This window comes from Phodopus roborovskii, unplaced genomic scaffold, assembly GCF_943737965.1.
Source record: "Phodopus roborovskii unplaced genomic scaffold, PHOROB, whole genome shotgun sequence".
Classification (NCBI taxonomy): Eukaryota; Metazoa; Chordata; class Mammalia; order Rodentia; family Cricetidae; genus Phodopus; species Phodopus roborovskii.
Window position 1 is genome coordinate 21620031 of NW_026126514.1, and position 17506 is coordinate 21637536.

General features: G+C 46.4%; 1 protein-coding gene across 1 annotated transcript in view; it reads left to right on the forward strand.

The window, feature by feature from the left end:
- Nucleotides 1–17506, forward strand: part of Prkch (protein kinase C eta) — a 191611-nt gene that overhangs the window by 110966 nt on the left and 63139 nt on the right. The window contains exons 6-9 of the mRNA XM_051195994.1: nucleotides 246–375; nucleotides 2392–2519; nucleotides 4877–5020; nucleotides 5252–5425. Coding sequence (XP_051051951.1) covers nucleotides 246–375; nucleotides 2392–2519; nucleotides 4877–5020; nucleotides 5252–5425 — 576 coding nt within the window. The remainder of the gene's footprint in view (nucleotides 1–245; nucleotides 376–2391; nucleotides 2520–4876; nucleotides 5021–5251; nucleotides 5426–17506) is intronic.

Below are 17506 nucleotides of genomic sequence, written 5' to 3' on the forward strand. Positions count from 1 at the left end.
ATGAGAGGAAAATTTAAATTTCTGTTTTTGTCTCCAAGTGGTAAATGGTCTAACCCACACCTGTATCCCAGTCCTGTCTTGTTCATGAACAAAATGTGCTAAGGCTTGAATAGCCAGAGCTGAGCATAGTAGAATAATATACCCAGCTCAGGTATCATCTCGATTCTTGGCATTGTGCTGTGCTTCTGTTCCAGTTATTACCAAAGATGTCCTATGATAGCTGAGCTGTTCTTCTCTTCCTCCAGATTGCAGAGCAGAGGTTCGGAATCAACATCCCACACAAGTTCAGCATCCACAACTACAAGGTGCCCACATTCTGCGATCACTGCGGCTCCTTGCTCTGGGGGATAATGCGACAAGGACTTCAGTGTAAAAGTAAGATTCAGAGGCGCTGCCTTCCTACTTCTCCATGGCAACATCATACTAGAAGCTTGTGGAGTTCTGCAGGCTCAGAATCTGGCCGAGGGCTGATACTTTCCGTATCAACATCTGAGTTGTGTTATTTATGTATCATTCGTTGGACGTATAGTAAATGTTAAAAGAGTGGAATCTGATCCCTAAAATAATATTAGAAGATTAAATTAGATGTGAAATCTAGTGATCTACCATGCTGGTTGTTATGTGTTTGTTGCTGAGTGTAGACTGAGCATTGTGTGTTTAAAAGGCACTTGAAAGAGACATTGGAGGAAGTGTGGGGAAGGTGGATGGCCAAAGAGACGGTTCAGGTTCTAGGTAGGAAACGGCTCTCACCAGAAGCAGGCAGCTGTTGGATTGTCTCTGTAGCAGGAACTGTGTGGGTGGGCTGCAAGAACTGTGTGATGTGACTGAAGGAGCAGGTAGGGCAAAGAGGGAAGCTTTGATGGTAGCTGGCACCTTTCCAACTCTACCCAGCGCTGTTCAGAGCTCTTGCCTTTTCACACGCTCTGAGTGGGGTGGAGGCCAACCCCTGTCGTGTTACGGGTTGTACAGCTCCTGGCCTAGAGCTCATCTCCCATTAACGTGTGATTATCTGGCTGTCTTGGGGGTGCACCTGAAGCCTTATCTGACGTGCACACTGCAACGACAACTTCTGAGTTTGTCACGGGGGAAGCATGCTTTATGAAAAAGCGTGCCACGTCAAGCAGAGCAAGGCCCGTAGCTCAAGCGTCATTAGCTTCGTGGGAAACTGAGAGATGCACACTGGGATAGTCAAGCTGCATCTGTCAGTGAGGCCCTGTGGGCCACACACCGCTAATCCAGGGAACCGATACAGGAGCATCCGGGGTTGGTCTGTATAGTGAGGTCCAGGGAAGCCTGGGGTAGAGGCTTCAGCTGAGCCCCGGCTTCACGCAGGCCTGATGGTCTCAGGAAATAGTTTGCTCCCATTTCTGACCAGTGTACATATCCATGCAAGGGACTCATTTACGCTCCTCTGTCCCTAGGTGCCTGAGAGCAGCATACCTCCAATGACTTGGCTTTTATTATCACAGGGTTTTTCTAAAAGGTCATTTTAGTGTGCATCTCTCAGTTTCCCATGAAGCTAATGAAGCTTGAGCTTCGGGCCTTGCTCTGCTTGATGTGGCACGCTTTATCATAAAGCAAGCTTCCCCCATGACAAACTCAGTCCCCATAAAGCTCAGTTTGTGCTGTGCTTCCAAAGATGGACCGACCCCATCAAAGAGGCATCTGTGGCACATGGCTTCAGCCGGGCCTTCCACCAGTGAGACCCAGAGAGGCATTTATTTCTGCTGGTTAAACCTTAGAGCCTTCATGAGCACACGAAGTGCTCAGCCTGCTTTGCTCGCTTCTCCAAATGTCATTTACCCTGACCTTCAAGCACTTTAAAGGGTGATTTTTTTTTCTTCCCCTACTTAACAGTAAGAACCACAGCCCTCCGGATATGCTTTGTGGGCTAGGAGTGACACCCAACCACAACAGTACCCAGCAAGAAGCCATGCAAAGCTCTCTCTAACCTTGTTTGAGCAGTGACCTAGCTGTGGCATGTGCATGGCTGCTTTTTATTTCACTGTTGATCGAGTCAGGTGGCATGATTCTTTGTTATCTAATCACCTGTGATTGTCATCATGATGAACATTTTAATCTTTATATTGTATCTTGCTGCCAAGGCAAGCAAGATGACTCTAACCCATCAAGCCATAGTAAAGAGAATTGAAATCTGTTATTTGAAATCTGCTATTCTTTAATATGCTAGGATTTCTGCTTCTGCACAAATCAGAACTAGATAAAATGCCAGGGGTTGTTCTGAGTGTGAGTTTAATTTTGTGAGATGACATCGTCAGCCTGTAGAATTCTGCTGCCGCGGTCCTTGGGTTATTAATGTTCTCTGCAGCATGTGGTGACTTTTGTTTTGTTTTTGTTTTGTGACTCTGGACTCTGTTTTCTCCCCTGCAGTATGTAAAATGAATGTACATATTCGATGTCAGGCCAATGTGGCCCCAAACTGTGGGGTGAATGCGGTGGAGCTTGCCAAGACCCTGGCAGGCATGGGTCTCCAACCTGGAAACATTTCTCCAACCTCGGTAAGCCCGTTGCCTTTGCTTGTCTGTTGTAAGCTATTCAGGCGCGATGAGCGTGTACAGGGAGCATAACCTCAGCAAATGCACTGAACAGGTCTCCTGCACCCAGAAAAGCATCTCCCTCCCATCTATCTGCAGTATGGCAAGAAACAGTGAGCATGCACATATATCAGGAAGCAAGAGAAAGGAGTTTCCCCTCCCTTAAAATCAGCTTCCCATCAGTTTCAGATGCCTAGGGTGTCCCCTGGCTGGTGACCAAGCTGGACAATTGGCCAGTAGCCACAGGCCTCAGCTTCCTTATCTCCAAAGGGATTGAAGGTGATGATACCTGCGGTTTCCCACTTCCTCCTTACGTTCTGCAGCTGACAGCTCCTTCTTCTGGACGCTTGGGAATGGGTGGAGTGGTTCAGTTGCCCTGGCTGTGGTATGGTCCTGCAGTCTCCCTAAGTGACATGCAACTGATGTTGTTCCTCAGAGCTTTGGCTGCTTCCCAGTTCTTACTTCTGCCTTTCTGGCCTGTGTCTGTAGTGGTCTGGGGAAGAGCCCTGGCTGGATGGCTGTGAGACCTGAGAGGGGGAGTTTGAGAGCTAGTTCAAGCAAGCCCTAGACCCACCATGAAGTCGCATCTGAGTACTCTGGAAGGGTGCCCATGGCCGCTTGGCTGTGAGACGTGAAAGGGGGGAGTCCAATCACTCCCAGGTTCTTGCTAACATGGAAGGCGGCAGCAACTCTACTGTTTCATGTGGAGATCAGGAGCTCGCACTGACAGTGGGCTTCAGGAAGGCACTGGGGAAGTACACCTCTCTGCCTGCCTGTGGTAGGCAGGTAGGATGCTAAAGTGATAAGGTGGGGGATGATCCCAATGCATAGAATGGCTGGTACTGAGACTCTGGCTGAAATATGGCGGCAGGCTGTGTGACTCAGTCCCAGAATGGGCAATGCCTCCTTGTCTCTCAAACCAAGAACCTTCCATGCTGTGGTACTTAATAGTGAGGAAACCAGATTTACCTGTCAACAGCACATCATTAAAAAGAGAGAATTACAAGTAAGCAAAGAGAAAAGTGGGTTTTAAAAATTAAGGAATGCTGGCTCTTGAGTTTTTAGCTCTAATCAAGAATTTGGGTTGAGGAAGTAAAATTTGAGCTGGGGCCATTTTTATACTTTTGACAACTTTACAAGAAGGAGTGGAGATCTGGAAAGCCAACTGCATTTTAAATATAATCCATTTTATTGTATTGTTATCTCTGTCTTGAAGGTTAAGGCTGAGACATAGTTGGTTGATTTTCAACATTGCTTACAAGTCCCATTAGGGCTTAGAGCCTAGGCACATCCTTTAAAACTAGATTCATTAAGAACTTATAAATCCATGTTCTCTAGCTCAATGGTAGAGTACTTCTCTAGTAAGCATGAAGCCTTGGGGTCTATTCACAGTACCAAAGCAAACAAATAAACAAACAAAAACAGCCTCCTTGGGCTGGAGAGATGGCTCAGCAGTTAAGAGCTAGTACTGTTCTTGAGGGGGCCAGAGTCCAGTTCCCAACACCCATATCAGGTGGTACACAACTACCTAACTCCAACTTCAGGGGAGGCCAAACCCTCCTGTGGCCTCCATGACACCTGCCCATGTGTGCACCTGCCCACACAGAGGCACATACACAGTTTAAAATAATAAAAATAAATATTTTTAGAAGCAGCCTTGTGTTCTCAAAAGGCACTTAAAGATGTAAGAAATAAATATGACCATTTAAAAATAATACCATGTGCAACAAGACTAATTTAGCCATATTTTTTAATTTAGTATGAAAATATGTGTGTATACAATGTTTTAAAAATGTATGATGAGAGAAGGCTAGTGAGATTTTAGATATTTAACATTTACCCATCATAATTCTTGTCATTCCTATTTTACATTGAATTTTATTTACATAATTTAAGTTTTTGTATTAAAAAAACAAAACAAAACAAAACAAAAAAAAAAAAAAAAAAAAAAACACGTGCTTGTCCTGCTGCTGTGACTCTCTGAGCAACCATGAAACCTCCCTTTGCATGAAATGGCCACTAGGTGGCGCTCCTGCATTGACTGCTCTGTGGAGAAGCCATTGTGGAAGAAACCACAGTGACCCAAGACATTGGCATCTTCATTTGTGCACAAACTTGGACGCATTCTCCACACAGCAGGGCGTGCATACACACCAGAAGCGCATGGTGAGGTGGTTTTGAGTTGGAGAAGCGGAACATCTTGCCCAGGACTGATTTCCTCACATGCTAGGTAGAGGCTGAGACTGCTCACCGCTAGGAAAGGCTCCCTATCCACACTGGCCTTGTGCTCACGGTAATTTCTGCATTTCTCCTCCTTGCAGAAGCTCATTTCCAGATCGACATTAAGACGGCAGGGAAAGGAGGGTTCCAAAGAAGGAAATGGGATTGGTGTCAATTCTTCGAGCAGATTCGGCATCGACAACTTCGAGTTCATCCGGGTGCTGGGGAAGGGGAGCTTCGGGAAAGTGAGTCTGGGCTTTGACCGACTAGACTGAAGTAGCAAGCATGCTGTCTGTCTGTCTGTCTGTCTGTCTGTCTGTCTGTCTGTCTCTCTCTCTCTCTCTCTCTGTGTGTGTGTGTGTGTGTGTGTGTGTGCTGTTTGTGTGTGTACATGTATGTACGTGGACCAGTCCTTCTCACGTGGACCCACACCCTCAACCCTCGTGTGTGCCTCACGCTCCCTCCTGCCTCTCTAGGTGATGCTCGCCAGGATAAAGGAAACAGGAGAACTGTACGCTGTGAAGGTGCTGAAGAAGGATGTGATCCTACAGGATGACGATGTGGAGTGCACCATGACTGAGAAGAGGATCCTGTCCTTGGCCCGCAACCACCCCTTCCTCACCCAGCTCTTCTGCTGCTTTCAGACTCCCGTGAGTATGACTGGTGCTCCCTGCCTCACAGCCTCCTGTCGTAAAGAGCTGAGACAACAGTGAGATGTGACAATGTCAAGAAACTGTGTGGAGTGTGCTCTCAAGACATTGGCCATTTTTGATGACCTGGGCAGACCCCTTCCTTAGTGCTGTCCCATAGAAGGGTCATCTCAAAGGTTGTGTGCCCTGATATTGAAAAGGTTGCCTTCAGAGGTGAATTTCCTATAGCAGAGAAATTACAAAAGTCTAAGAGGAAAGTGAATGTCATGGTTCATCTTGGTGAATTTGGCTATAGTTTTCCTATATTCAGGATAGGCTTGGCCCTGAGTGAAAGAGTTGAGAAGGACCTAGAAACATCACCTGGTCTTGAATCGTCTGAAGACCATGCTCTTGACCTTAAATACCCTTTGGTCTAGTACCTTGGACTAGCCTTGGGATTTGACTCTGCTTGCAATGTTTTAAGAGTAGCAATGCAGAAAGCTTTTTGCTGCAATGTGTTGCTAGAGTTCTGTTGTCCCACCAGGACCCACCGCCCTTCTCAGCTCCAGATAAACACATGGACACTATATTAGTTGTAAAGCTGTTGGCCGTTCTCTAGGGCTTCTTACTGTATAGCTCTGTCTTAATTATTTAACCCACTTCTATTAATCTAAGTATTTCCACATGGTCTTATCTTACTGAAGAAGAGTGCAGACCTGTTACTCCTTCCTTGGCTACATGGCATTTCCTCATGGTCCTTCTCTGCCTACCTTTCCCAGAATTCTACTCGTCTCCTAGCCCCAGCTATCTTCCTGGTTCTATTGGTCAAACGATGTTTTATTCATCAACCAATAAAGGAAACATATACTCAGAAGGACATCCCCCATCAAGAATGTTAAGCTAATGGTAGTTTAAACAAAAAAAAAAAAAAACAAAAAAACAGGGTGGTCTTGGTTCATTTGGATAATTGTTCTTGTCAATCCAGGCAATGTGAAGTCTGGAGGTGATCCCTGGGGTTAGATTCATTGTTTAGCACTGTTAGACATGCCTTCTACTTGTTGACTTGGAGTATTTGTTTCACCTTTACATATCCCACTTTGATGGAACAGCATCCAAAACTGAGGCAAATGGGTCTCGTGGACCACTCTCCTTTCTTAGTCTTGGGTCATCTTTTTAGCTTCAGGAGCTGGAGAGGAGATGCCTCCCAAAGATGAGCCGATGTATCGTGACTGTCTTACACTAACTAACTTAGGTTCATTCTCTGGACCACAACATTCTGCTGCCTGATTAGAGTTGGGTCCATAATGGAGCTTCTCTGTCAGTGAAGAGGGAAGGTGACCTCTATGAAGGCACCTGGGTTCTAACAAATGAGTCAGAATTTTCCTGCTGTCTGGGAGACGGAGCCCTGGGCATGGCCCTCAGCTGTGCCGTCAGGAAACCTGAGGTGCTGTGGGAACACACAGGGGCGTCCCACCTGACTAGACATGGGAATTAACACCTAAGCTGAGGCCAGAAGTGAGACTTTGGATTTGTTGGGAAAAACGGTGCTCCCCACAGTGTGCAAACAGCTTCCACAGAGCTTGGGCTGAGGTGGAGGAGCATCCAGTGTGAACAAAGCCAGCACAGTGTGACACTCTGATGGAGGAGGGCCTGCCTGCAGCTGGACCGGTGAAGGGAAGCAGGAGGAGATGGGGGTGCAGGAGAGAGCCACAGAGAAACTGGAGTGGAGGGATGGCAGGCCAGGCTGCCATCTTCTTACACTAGGTGGCACACACATCCTCTGAGTGTCTTTGTACTGGCACAGAAAGCCTTTCAAGGAAATTTTTGGCACATGACAACATTATATGAACATCACCCTTTAAAAAACACAAACTGGGGCCTGAGAGATGGCTCAGCGTTAAAGGCTAGGCTCACAACCAAAAATAAAAAATACAAAGAGGCTGGAGAGAATGATCAACCATTTAGAGCACTGGTTGCGCTTCTAGGGAACACAGGTTCAGTTTCCAGCAGCCACGTATGTGGTGCCTAACAACTGTCTGTAACTCCAGTTCCAGGGGTACTGAGACACTCTTCTGGCCTCTGTGGGAACCAGCCAAGCATGTAGCGCACCCATATAAATGCAAGCAAAACACCTATACACATAAAATAATTAAAAAAATATACAAACAGTACTATATGACTATGATTGCACTAATTTTTAAGCGCAATAACAGTAAATCTTGGAAATTTGTTTAGTATTTATATACATCTAGCTGCTTCATTTTTATTTGTATAGTGTTTTATGTTAAAAACATACTGTGCCAAGCATGGTGGAGTATGTCATTAATCCCAGCACTCAGGATGCAGGGGAAGGCGGATCTCTGTGGTTTCAAGGCCAACCAGGCCAGACAAGATTATATATTTAGATTTTAGCTAACATATATTAGCTAATTTATTATATATAACATATAATTACATAATGTAATATGCAATATATAATTTATCTATTTAATCTATTTAATTTATATTTAATTGCCTACCTACTCTTTTACTTCAACCTATCTTGCAATGAATGCCCTTATACGTCTACCTTTGCATGTTTACAGAGCATTTTGTGGTCTGCCCTCGAGGCATTGTGCTGATAGCTTTGCATCTGCTGTCTTATTTACTCTATGCAGTGACCCTATGCAGTGATAATGTTTTAGAGGGCATAGGGGTTCCTAACTTAGCAGCTGGAGTTTGCATTAGCATTGGTGGCCCTTTCCTACTGAAGGTCTGATGTTTGGCCACAAGGTGGCAGTTGTGACTGCAAAGTAGTCTTGATTTCTCCACCAGAACAGTGACACCCAGGAACATTTTGAAAGGGTGTGGATTACTTGCTATCTCCAAAACAAAGACCGGGGGTAGGGGTGGGGCTCCCAACCTCCTCCAGGTTAAAGGATGAAAGGGGTGAAGCTGACCAAGAACTAAATGAGTTCTGCACTTGGTCACTGGGAGACAGAGTCTCCCATTTCACCCTCTAGGGGTTCCGGTGCTGAACTTCCTTCCATCTGCAGGAAATCCTCAGGGTCTATCCCTACTCACTGTAACACCTGGTGTAAAGGCCTGAAAATAGTAGTCACTTTAAGGAATGACAAGGTTAGGTGACTCTCTAGCTACTTGACTCTGCAAGCCATGGCCCCTCCTCTCAACCGCTCAGCAGAGAGCTCAGGTCCCTAGCCTCAAGCTGTCTGCCAAATGCCTTCTCACTTGTGGGGAGGGGGTCCTTGCTCGATAATGTGACTTCCTGTCCCTCATGGCCCTATGGAATGCCTTCAAATTTTGTATATAGGTTTAGGAATCAATAAACTTTTCTGTCAAAATCTCTCCATAAACATTATTGCTTATAAGTGTAGAAAAAGGTTAGAATTCTCAAACCTGATAGCATCGTGCTTTTGAACACTTGGTGAATAATAAGCTTTTATTGAGGAGAGCTGTAGGATCTGCTGGTTTTATTTTTCATTGTCTAGCTAAGAGAAACAGTATAAGGATGAAATAGATGTATGCAAGGCCACTTAATTTGAGGCGATAAGATGCAGTGGGTAAAGGCACTTGCCATGGAGCCCTGACGACCTGGAATTGATCCCTGGGGCCTACATAGTGGAAGGAGAAAACTGATTCCCTGAAGTTGTTCTCTGACCCCCACACATGTGCTGTGACATACATGTGTACACACACACACACACACACACACACACACACAAATACTTTTAAAAGATGCTTAATTTTTAAAGATGGTTAATATATGATTAGTCCATTGCTAAGGTTATTCGACTGAAAGCTTCTGGGTCATTACATCCTCAGTCCTGGTACTCATCTCTGTTCTCCCTGCTCATATGAGTTATTTAGATTTGATTTTCTGTACCAGGTTTGTATCACTTAATTTTCTCCAGATCCGTCTGGAGACGGGGTCTCCTCGTGTTTTAAGGTTGAATGATATTGCTATCCCATTGTATGTCTATCCCACACTTTCCGAGTCTGTTCATCCACGTCTTTCGTCGTTCATCCATACCCTGCAGTGAGTGGGGCATGCGATTCTCTCTTCATACGCTGCCTTCATTGTCCTGGGATGCACGCTGGGCTAATGGAATTGTTGCATCATAATTTTTGAGGTATCTTCATACAGTTTTGGCAGCGGCTGACTGACACACAATCCCTCCACCAGTGTGCACGGTAACTCGTTCCTTCCCACTGTTGCCAAGACTCGATTCCATTCATCCTTTTGAGAAAGTTCTGGTGTGGAAGAAGTGGTATCCCAGTGTGGCTGCAATTGTATGCATTTCTCTGATGGTCAGTGGTGGCAAGCATTTTTGTTTCATGCATCTATTGACCATTGATAGTTCTTCTTTTGGGGAAATATCTATTTAGGTCCCTTTGTTTTAGATTTTTGAAGTTGTTTTCTTACCATTTGAGTTAAGTTGAAACAACTTGAGCTTTCAGCAAAGGGAGTACACTTAAATAATGTACTAATTGAAGAGGATTTCCTTTGGGGGGGGTATGATAGCACATACCTGAGTCCCAGACAGGGCATGTGAGGTAGCATCTCTTGAGTTTGTGAGTTCTAGACCTGTCTGGCCAGGTTTTTTTGGGTTTTTTGTTTGTTTGTTTTTTAAGTACTTTGTGTCAGACATTGTCATAAGCATCTGACATACATGATTAATGGAATGTTGTTGTCATCACATAAAATAGATTCAGTTATTATCTTTGCTTTGTTGGTTGTCCAGGGAAACATGGAAATAGTAAGAACACTCTCTCCAAATGCAACACTTATAGGAAACTACAGAACTAGAAGGTTCCAGGAAAGAATACAGAATTTACAGAGATGAGTGGCTTGAATCCACACCAAGTTCTGATCAAGACAGTGAACTGACCCCACAAATGCGCCAACAGGAAAAGATGTCAAGAATCTTAACAGGGCTGCCGTTGAATGGTAGAATTTCTGGGGAAGTACATATTTTTTCAAATGTGTGTTATGCTTTGTTTTAAACAACAGAGAAAGTGAGAATAAGACATTGTTTAGCAAGGAGACTAGGAACCTAGGTCTCAAATCTACAGTCCTTTGAAGTTGATTCCCATCCAGGTTCTTTCATATTCATTAGTGGCTGTCAGCCTTCTGGCATTTATGGCCTAGAATGGAGACCCCCCGCTGCCTTCCTTCCGCAGGCTTAGACCACTTGAGTAGAGGGATCTCTGCTGAGGCCAGGGAGGGACCGCTGAGCTACTGAGCTGAGAGGGGCCAATAGGTAGGGGTAAGAAAGGGCAGGAAGGGGGAGTGGCTGAGTCAATATTGGTCGTTTTAGTCTTTGTTCAGAGACCCAATTTCAGAGCAGGGGTTCTGCTTTGAAAGCACCCTGTGCCCAGCACCTGGAACACGGCTACACTGAGGTCCCTCCTCACTCCTTAGGGGTTTAGCTCTGTTTGCATCAGCTTCTCTGTTGGTTATAGACCACAGAGGTTCCCAGAACCAGGAGGGACAGGACCGGCTCTTTGCTGTAGATGTCCTCAGAGAGCATAGGCCTGCTCCGCAGGCCAGCCCTGCAGATGGCGCTCTTGGCAGCCCAGCAGGATCCGCTGCTCTTCGCCTGTGGGTTAGCACAGCCAAGGCCTGATCTTGGAAGGTGTGATTGTTTAGAGTCTGTGTGCATAGGCACATGATGCTCTTAGCCGACTCCAAGTATGCCAGGGGAGTCACTCTGCAACAGGAGGGTAAGGGAGCGTTGCTTTCTCCATATTTTTCTCTCTGTTATTGTCTTTAGTTGTTAGTAAAGCACTGTGTGTAAATGAGAGGAAGGAGTTACTCTTCCACACTCCCCCCCGCTTCTGTTCCTTACTGCTGCCTCAGAGAGTGCACCCTGCTATTCAATAAATACCTGTCGGGTATTTATCTTGCAATAGTCAAGACGATATCCAAAACGGTTTGGATGGCTGAGGTCCAAAGAGGTTAAAAAGTCTGTCCTTGGTCACAAAGCAAGAGCCAATATGTGCGTTCTTGACTGGATTATGCCGCTCTGTGCCATATCTGTTACACTGTAGCAAGAAATCGCCCCTCCCCTCAGTGTCTACACAGAGAAGAATGTATCTCTGTGCTCTTACACCACACGTGTTTTCTGGCCTTTGTGAAACACCTGAGGATATCCCTTCTGATCTTTCTGGAACTAGGTTTCCTCCTTTCCCTGAGCAATAACTAACTGCTTCACATGCCATTTGGTCGGCTTATGGGTCATTTGCTGTAGTTTGCCTTTGGCTCAGATGAAAATAGAAAGCAAACTAGAACACAGTATTGGGTGGGAGCTGCTTGCTCCCTGCCCACCAGCGTGTTCCATCTTTCTTTTAGGTCGGTAGCTATGGAGACAGGTCCACAGACCCGATTAATGTATCTGCACCATACTGCACGCCAGGCAGACCCCCTCAACTGATAGCCTCTGGGGACAGCATACAGAGGCCACCTTCGGGCACAGGATTTGGGCATCTGTCCTCTGAGGCTACCAGGCCTCCAACTTCCTGTGGGTAAACAGGGTCTTGAACGTGAAAGGGAAAAAAGAGTGAGAAGGTCCAGCCGTTCCTCTGCTCCTGCCTCTGGCCGCGTCTGCAGGATGCTTGGTGTGACTAGAGCTGCAAACCACTGTTGTTGAGGTTGCTTAACTGTAACTGGTTTGTTTATGGCTGTCACCAACACCAACAACCCAGAGGTTAAGCAGCCCCAGCAATTTCACATCTGGAAAGATGTTTTGTGGCACTGTGTGTCATTCCCTTTGATGTCCCCAGTCTTCACCAGAGTTAGCCTCAGCCACGTGTGCTCACAGTGACTGGAAGTATTGGAGCTGGTGATTGCATACTTACGGTTTTCGCTTACCACAGTGAGTCAAGTTGCCGGTCCCCCAGTCCCCATCTCCCCTCCCCCATCTTCAACAGTGTCCTTGGAAGTTCAAGCGCCAAGGCTGGCTGGAGCTGAAAAGAAGGTGGTCTGGTAAACGGTCAGCCCTTCCTCTTGGTCTGGAGAGAAACTGGCATACATGGAGTGGTGGTGGGAGGTTGAGCTCGTTTGCTAAGTGTGGATAGTTGACCTTGAACTCTGGATCCTGGGGAACTTCTGAGCCATGTGTTAGGCTTTCTGCCAAAGTTCATCCAGGGTAGCTGTGAGACCCAAACCAACTAACACCATAGTTCCTGCATTGCCTGCTGATGCCCCTGGGAAGCTGTGTGGGTTCCCACCTTGACTGATGTGACTGTCCCGGCAGGGTCTGAAGCTATCTGTAGCTGGACTGAGTCCACCCCAACCTGCAGACAGTGATGCGGTTGTAAAAACCCAACCATCTTGGGCAGAAACCAGAGCCTACGATGTGCTCTAGGTTTGAAATAGTTGAGTTTCTTGTAAATAATTCATTGCTGGTTAGAACTTGGTTATGTCTGTCTCCCCTGGGTCCCAGAAACAGTCAGTGCTTCTCATGAGTAAAAACAGCCTTGTTGCATGTTAGCTTGTGGCACAAGGCAGGAAAGTGTTTATTCATTCAGACCACGAATATGGAGTGTCTGTGGCATGAAGCCTGACTTTCAGCCCTGAGGACACAGCAGGCCACAAAGATCAGGCTCTGCCTTCATATAGCTGGCCTGGGCAGCTAAGGGCCCAAAGCTGTCCTATGTGGGTGGACTCAGCAGGTGACCAGCCATCCATGGGAGGCTATTCTTAGATTTCTACTGGCCAGGCTCAGTGTAGCCACCTACTTGGAAGAAAGACTAGCAGTGCTTAATGCTGTATTTGCATGTCCGGGGCACGCACGCTTATTTTTATGTAGGGTGGAGTGAATTTGGGTTCTGCTGATGATTATTAGGGAGGGTTGATTCAAGCTCCACATCAGCTCCGGCTAGTGTTTGGTGCTGTATTGCTCCATCACACAGGCAGGAGGCAGAATGGGAAGAGCCTTAGTTCATGTCCCGTTCACCCAGATGCATGTGTGGTCTTCTCGTACCAACATCTCCTGCTCCAGGCCGCAGGGACATTTGTCTATCTCTTTGCTCACCTGCATCTAACCTCATGAGCCATCGAGACACTTTGTACCACTCTTGTCTAAGACTCTTTCCTGTTTCCTGCTGTCAGTTAGCACTGACTGCCCTGTCTCACCGCTCTATTCCTGTGTTCTAGAAAGATCAGTTTGCCCTTTCTTCCCTGTAGTTCCAACCGGGGCCTTTCTGCTTCTCAGCTTGCAGTGTGTTTGTTCAGTAGAAGAGCCCACTGTACTGTGAGCTCATTCCTTCGTGCCTACGTTGGCTCTGTGGAGGCTCTGTTGGCGTTGTGGAGGGAGTGTTGGAACTCTGTCCAGAGCCTCTCCAATTCATCCTCAAGGCGTAAGGCATTTTAAGGGTTAAATGATGGACTATATAGTTCCCCATCCAAACAGGACTGCCATTCGGCTGCCTCCACTTCCAACCATGCGTTCTTATTTCCATTTCTTTGCATTGTTCCTTGGGAAGCCATTCTGACGTTTTCTAGCTCTGTTAACTCCCTCCCACCCTAGGCAGCACAGAACCATTTCTCTTTTTGGTGACGTGAAGCAGGGACAAGCCACTGTCCATCACCTCTATACCAACATCCATCTGCTGATGGTAAAGCTGCTTAGCATGAGTTAGACACAATCAGGAGACACTGCTAATAGGGTAGAGTTGTCCCACAAGCCTGGTTAAAGTCCCTCTTCCGGAAGCCTATAGGATGTGGGCCTGACGTTTACCTGATTACTTCCTCTTTATTTGGACTTTCAGACAGATCTGCAGAGAAAGTTCCTTTTCACATTGCTCAGAGCGTCACTCCATCACATGACCCATCTCAGGGCTGGCCTACTATCATTGTTTGCAGTGACCATACGATCCTTACTCAAACAGCGCCATGCCGTGTGGCGTGTCCTCTTTTGACACATGGTGGAATAAACCTCTCCTGGAGGGCTGTGCATCCTAGGCCATCCAGCAGCGTCCTTGCTACCCACTCACTAGGTATCAGTTGTGCCCATGAGCTATTGCCAGGTGTTCCCTGAAGAATCTGCTTTGGCTGAAAACTGTGGCCTCTCATGACTATCAAATAATCTATCCTCAGTGTCTAGCTACACGGGCTAAAACTATTTCCTAGAGAGGAAGCAAAGTGTGTCAGACTGTCCTTATAAAAGAGTACATGGGCCAGCAAGATGGCTCAGTGGGTAAAGGTGCTGACTACCAGGCCCAGCTATGCAAGTTCAGCCCAGAAAGCTGCATGGTGGAGGGTAGAAGTTGTCCTCTGACTGCCATCTAGGAGCCACGACATGCACCTGCCCACACCTACACGAATACACACAAATCAATATGATTTTAATCATGTTATTCTGTGTTTATGGAGAGACTGGGGAAGAGGTGATAGCTCCTTACAGCTGTCAGTGTCTACACAGTGGCGCTTGTGGGGACAGGACTCCTGGACTGGGGGACAGCGCAGGTGTGCAGGGTTTGTTCCGCGTGTGAGGATCTGACTGGCTCTCTACTGTCTCTTTGTAGCCTAGAAGTCTGCTGCACAGCAAGGCAGAGATGTGGGGTGCTGGCGGCACCAAGGAGCCAAATATGAGTTCACCGTGTGTGAGTTTTAAGTGGGTTACGTCAACACAAAGTGGGAGAAACACACAGCTTCTCTTGCTTTGCTATTTAATCATGATACTTTCGCTTTATCAATACTGCATCGAACCAATACTTTTTATGAAAGCTGCCATCTCTACTGGGGCCCCACAGTGAGGCCTGTCTATGAGTCAGACCCTGTCCTGTACAGGGCACACAAAGCTGGATTTCATAAACTGATAATCTAACCTTTAGAAAGATTTCCCAGCTGATATGGAAATAGCTGCTACTGACAATTTGAGTGTGTTTTGAGGGAAAGCAAACTTGTGGTTTCCTTTTCGACCCAGGGCAGTGATCTCAGAAGTAGACTGGCGAGACAGCACCTTTGAGGGTTGGCTGCAGTTCCAACTGTTGGGGAGCTTAGGGAACTGCACTGGGGGAAATCAGGAAATAGTTCAGATGGGAGAGTGGGTCTCCAGGACACTTGATCTAGTAGAAGCTGCAATATAAAGTTCTCCACTCCCTGCTTATGGAGACAGAAAAGCAGTGAGCTACAGAGAGAAGTCTCTCTGGGGGCAGAGACGGGTGGGAAGCTGGAGGAAGGAAGGCTTAGATATGCCTTCCCTAGAAGAAACTCAAATGCTAAGAACTCAGGTCACCAAAGAACGGAGGTGTTTCTTGGGTCTGGCAGAAAGTGGTGGGGGTTTCTGTCTTCATTGTGCGGCTTTTGCAGGGCCTGCTCAGCTCCATCCACTTATCTGGGGGTTTCCTAGGGACTTCACAGCGTCCTCTCCTCCTTCTAATCTGTTTATAGCCCTTCTAATCTGTTTACACCAACTATCCTTCATCAGATGAGAGCTGTGCTCTTAATTATCCCCCCCCCTTGCTGTGACAAATTAGCTGATGAAAGCCACTTGAGGAAGGCTTTGTTTGGCTCACAGTTTGAAGGTACAGTCCCCCTCCCCTCGAGGGGGAAGTCATGGCAGCAGGGACTGGAAGCAGCTGGTCATATGACATTCTCAGCCAGGAGAATGAGGTGAACACTAGCACCCAGCTTGCTTTCCCTATTCTATACGGGTGGGGACCCCACCCTGTGGGATGGGACCACATTTAGGGTGAGTCCACCTATGTCCATTGACCTAATCTAGAAAGTCCCTTATAAGTTTGTGTTGTAGGTGGTTATAGACCCTGTCAAGGTGCTTCCTTGTCTGCCCCACAGGCTGGTCAGGATTCATGATAAAACATGGCTGTAACAAGTCCCTAGCCACCAGGGACAAACACACTTGCCTTCGGGGTTGTGAATCCCCAAGTTCAAAGTTCAAGTCCCTAAAGTTCTGTTTGCCACATAAGAACCCGTCAGAGAAGACTGTCCAGATAAGATGTATCTTGTCTGCAGGGCCTCACAAGGGGGATGCTAGGTGAGTGAATTAACTCCTGGCATCCTATAGGGTGTGCAGGATGACTAAATAAATAAATAAATAAAGCCATTAGACTCCATCTCAGTGTTTCTTCTGTGAAGCCTTCGCAATCATTCTTAATGTGGTTAAATTCAAGTGGTTTCCAGTTCGAGCATGGTGCAATCAGGTTTCCTCACAAGGGTGCTTTCCACCGTGACCTCTTTGACGTCAGTAACTGCTTCCTGTTGATGTGAACTCTCTATTCACTCTGCTGACGACTTGGTCAGCGAAACATAATGAAACAGTTGGGACTTAAGAGCCGGTCAGCGTGGTGCCGTCTGTTCCCAGAGATCCCCTTCTTGTCCACCGCTTTTAATAGCATTCTGCAGTTTTCAATGTGGGGCTTGCCATTCACACAGAAATACTCCCCAGCAGCTCTCAGAATTTGATGAGTGTAGATAGGGCTTCCAATTCAACCGTGCCTTGAATCACTATCTAAATTATTCATAACCATAAATGTAATTGCTATTCTTCGAATTTTTTCTCCATCTTCACTGTGGCCAATGTGCCGTAACTGTTTCTTACAAAAACATTTCATTCCCAAAACAGCCTATCTATCTGCAAATGAAACATATTCGTAAATCAAAAGGATTATGTAGTCTAGTTTCAAACAGAGAAAAACCTTTCTTAATGTGGTTATAAGGATGAGTAAATGCTGCTGGACAGGAAAGGGTTACTATGTTAGACTGCAAAGTCTAAAGTAACATATTGCAGTCCACAGGGAAGCACCTTTGTTTCATAATAACTGTTTTAAAACCCATAATGCTGAGCATCAGAATCTTTATTTGATGTTAGAAAATGAGGAAACTGAATGGGACTGAGTGCTTGGCCAGTATCTTTGGTTATCAACCCAGTTTTAGGGACCCCTTAAAAATACTTCTTACAATGAAAAGCCCCTACCTCGTTGGGATCATTGCCATGTGGCACTAGGAAATGCTTTTGTACCTCAGCAGCTGGGCTTGAGGGTGTGTGTGTGTGGGGGGGGGGACTTTTGTCTCCTTAGACCTGCTAGACTTTGGGTTGGCCTTAAACTAGCTATGTAGTTGAGGGTGGCCTTGAACTC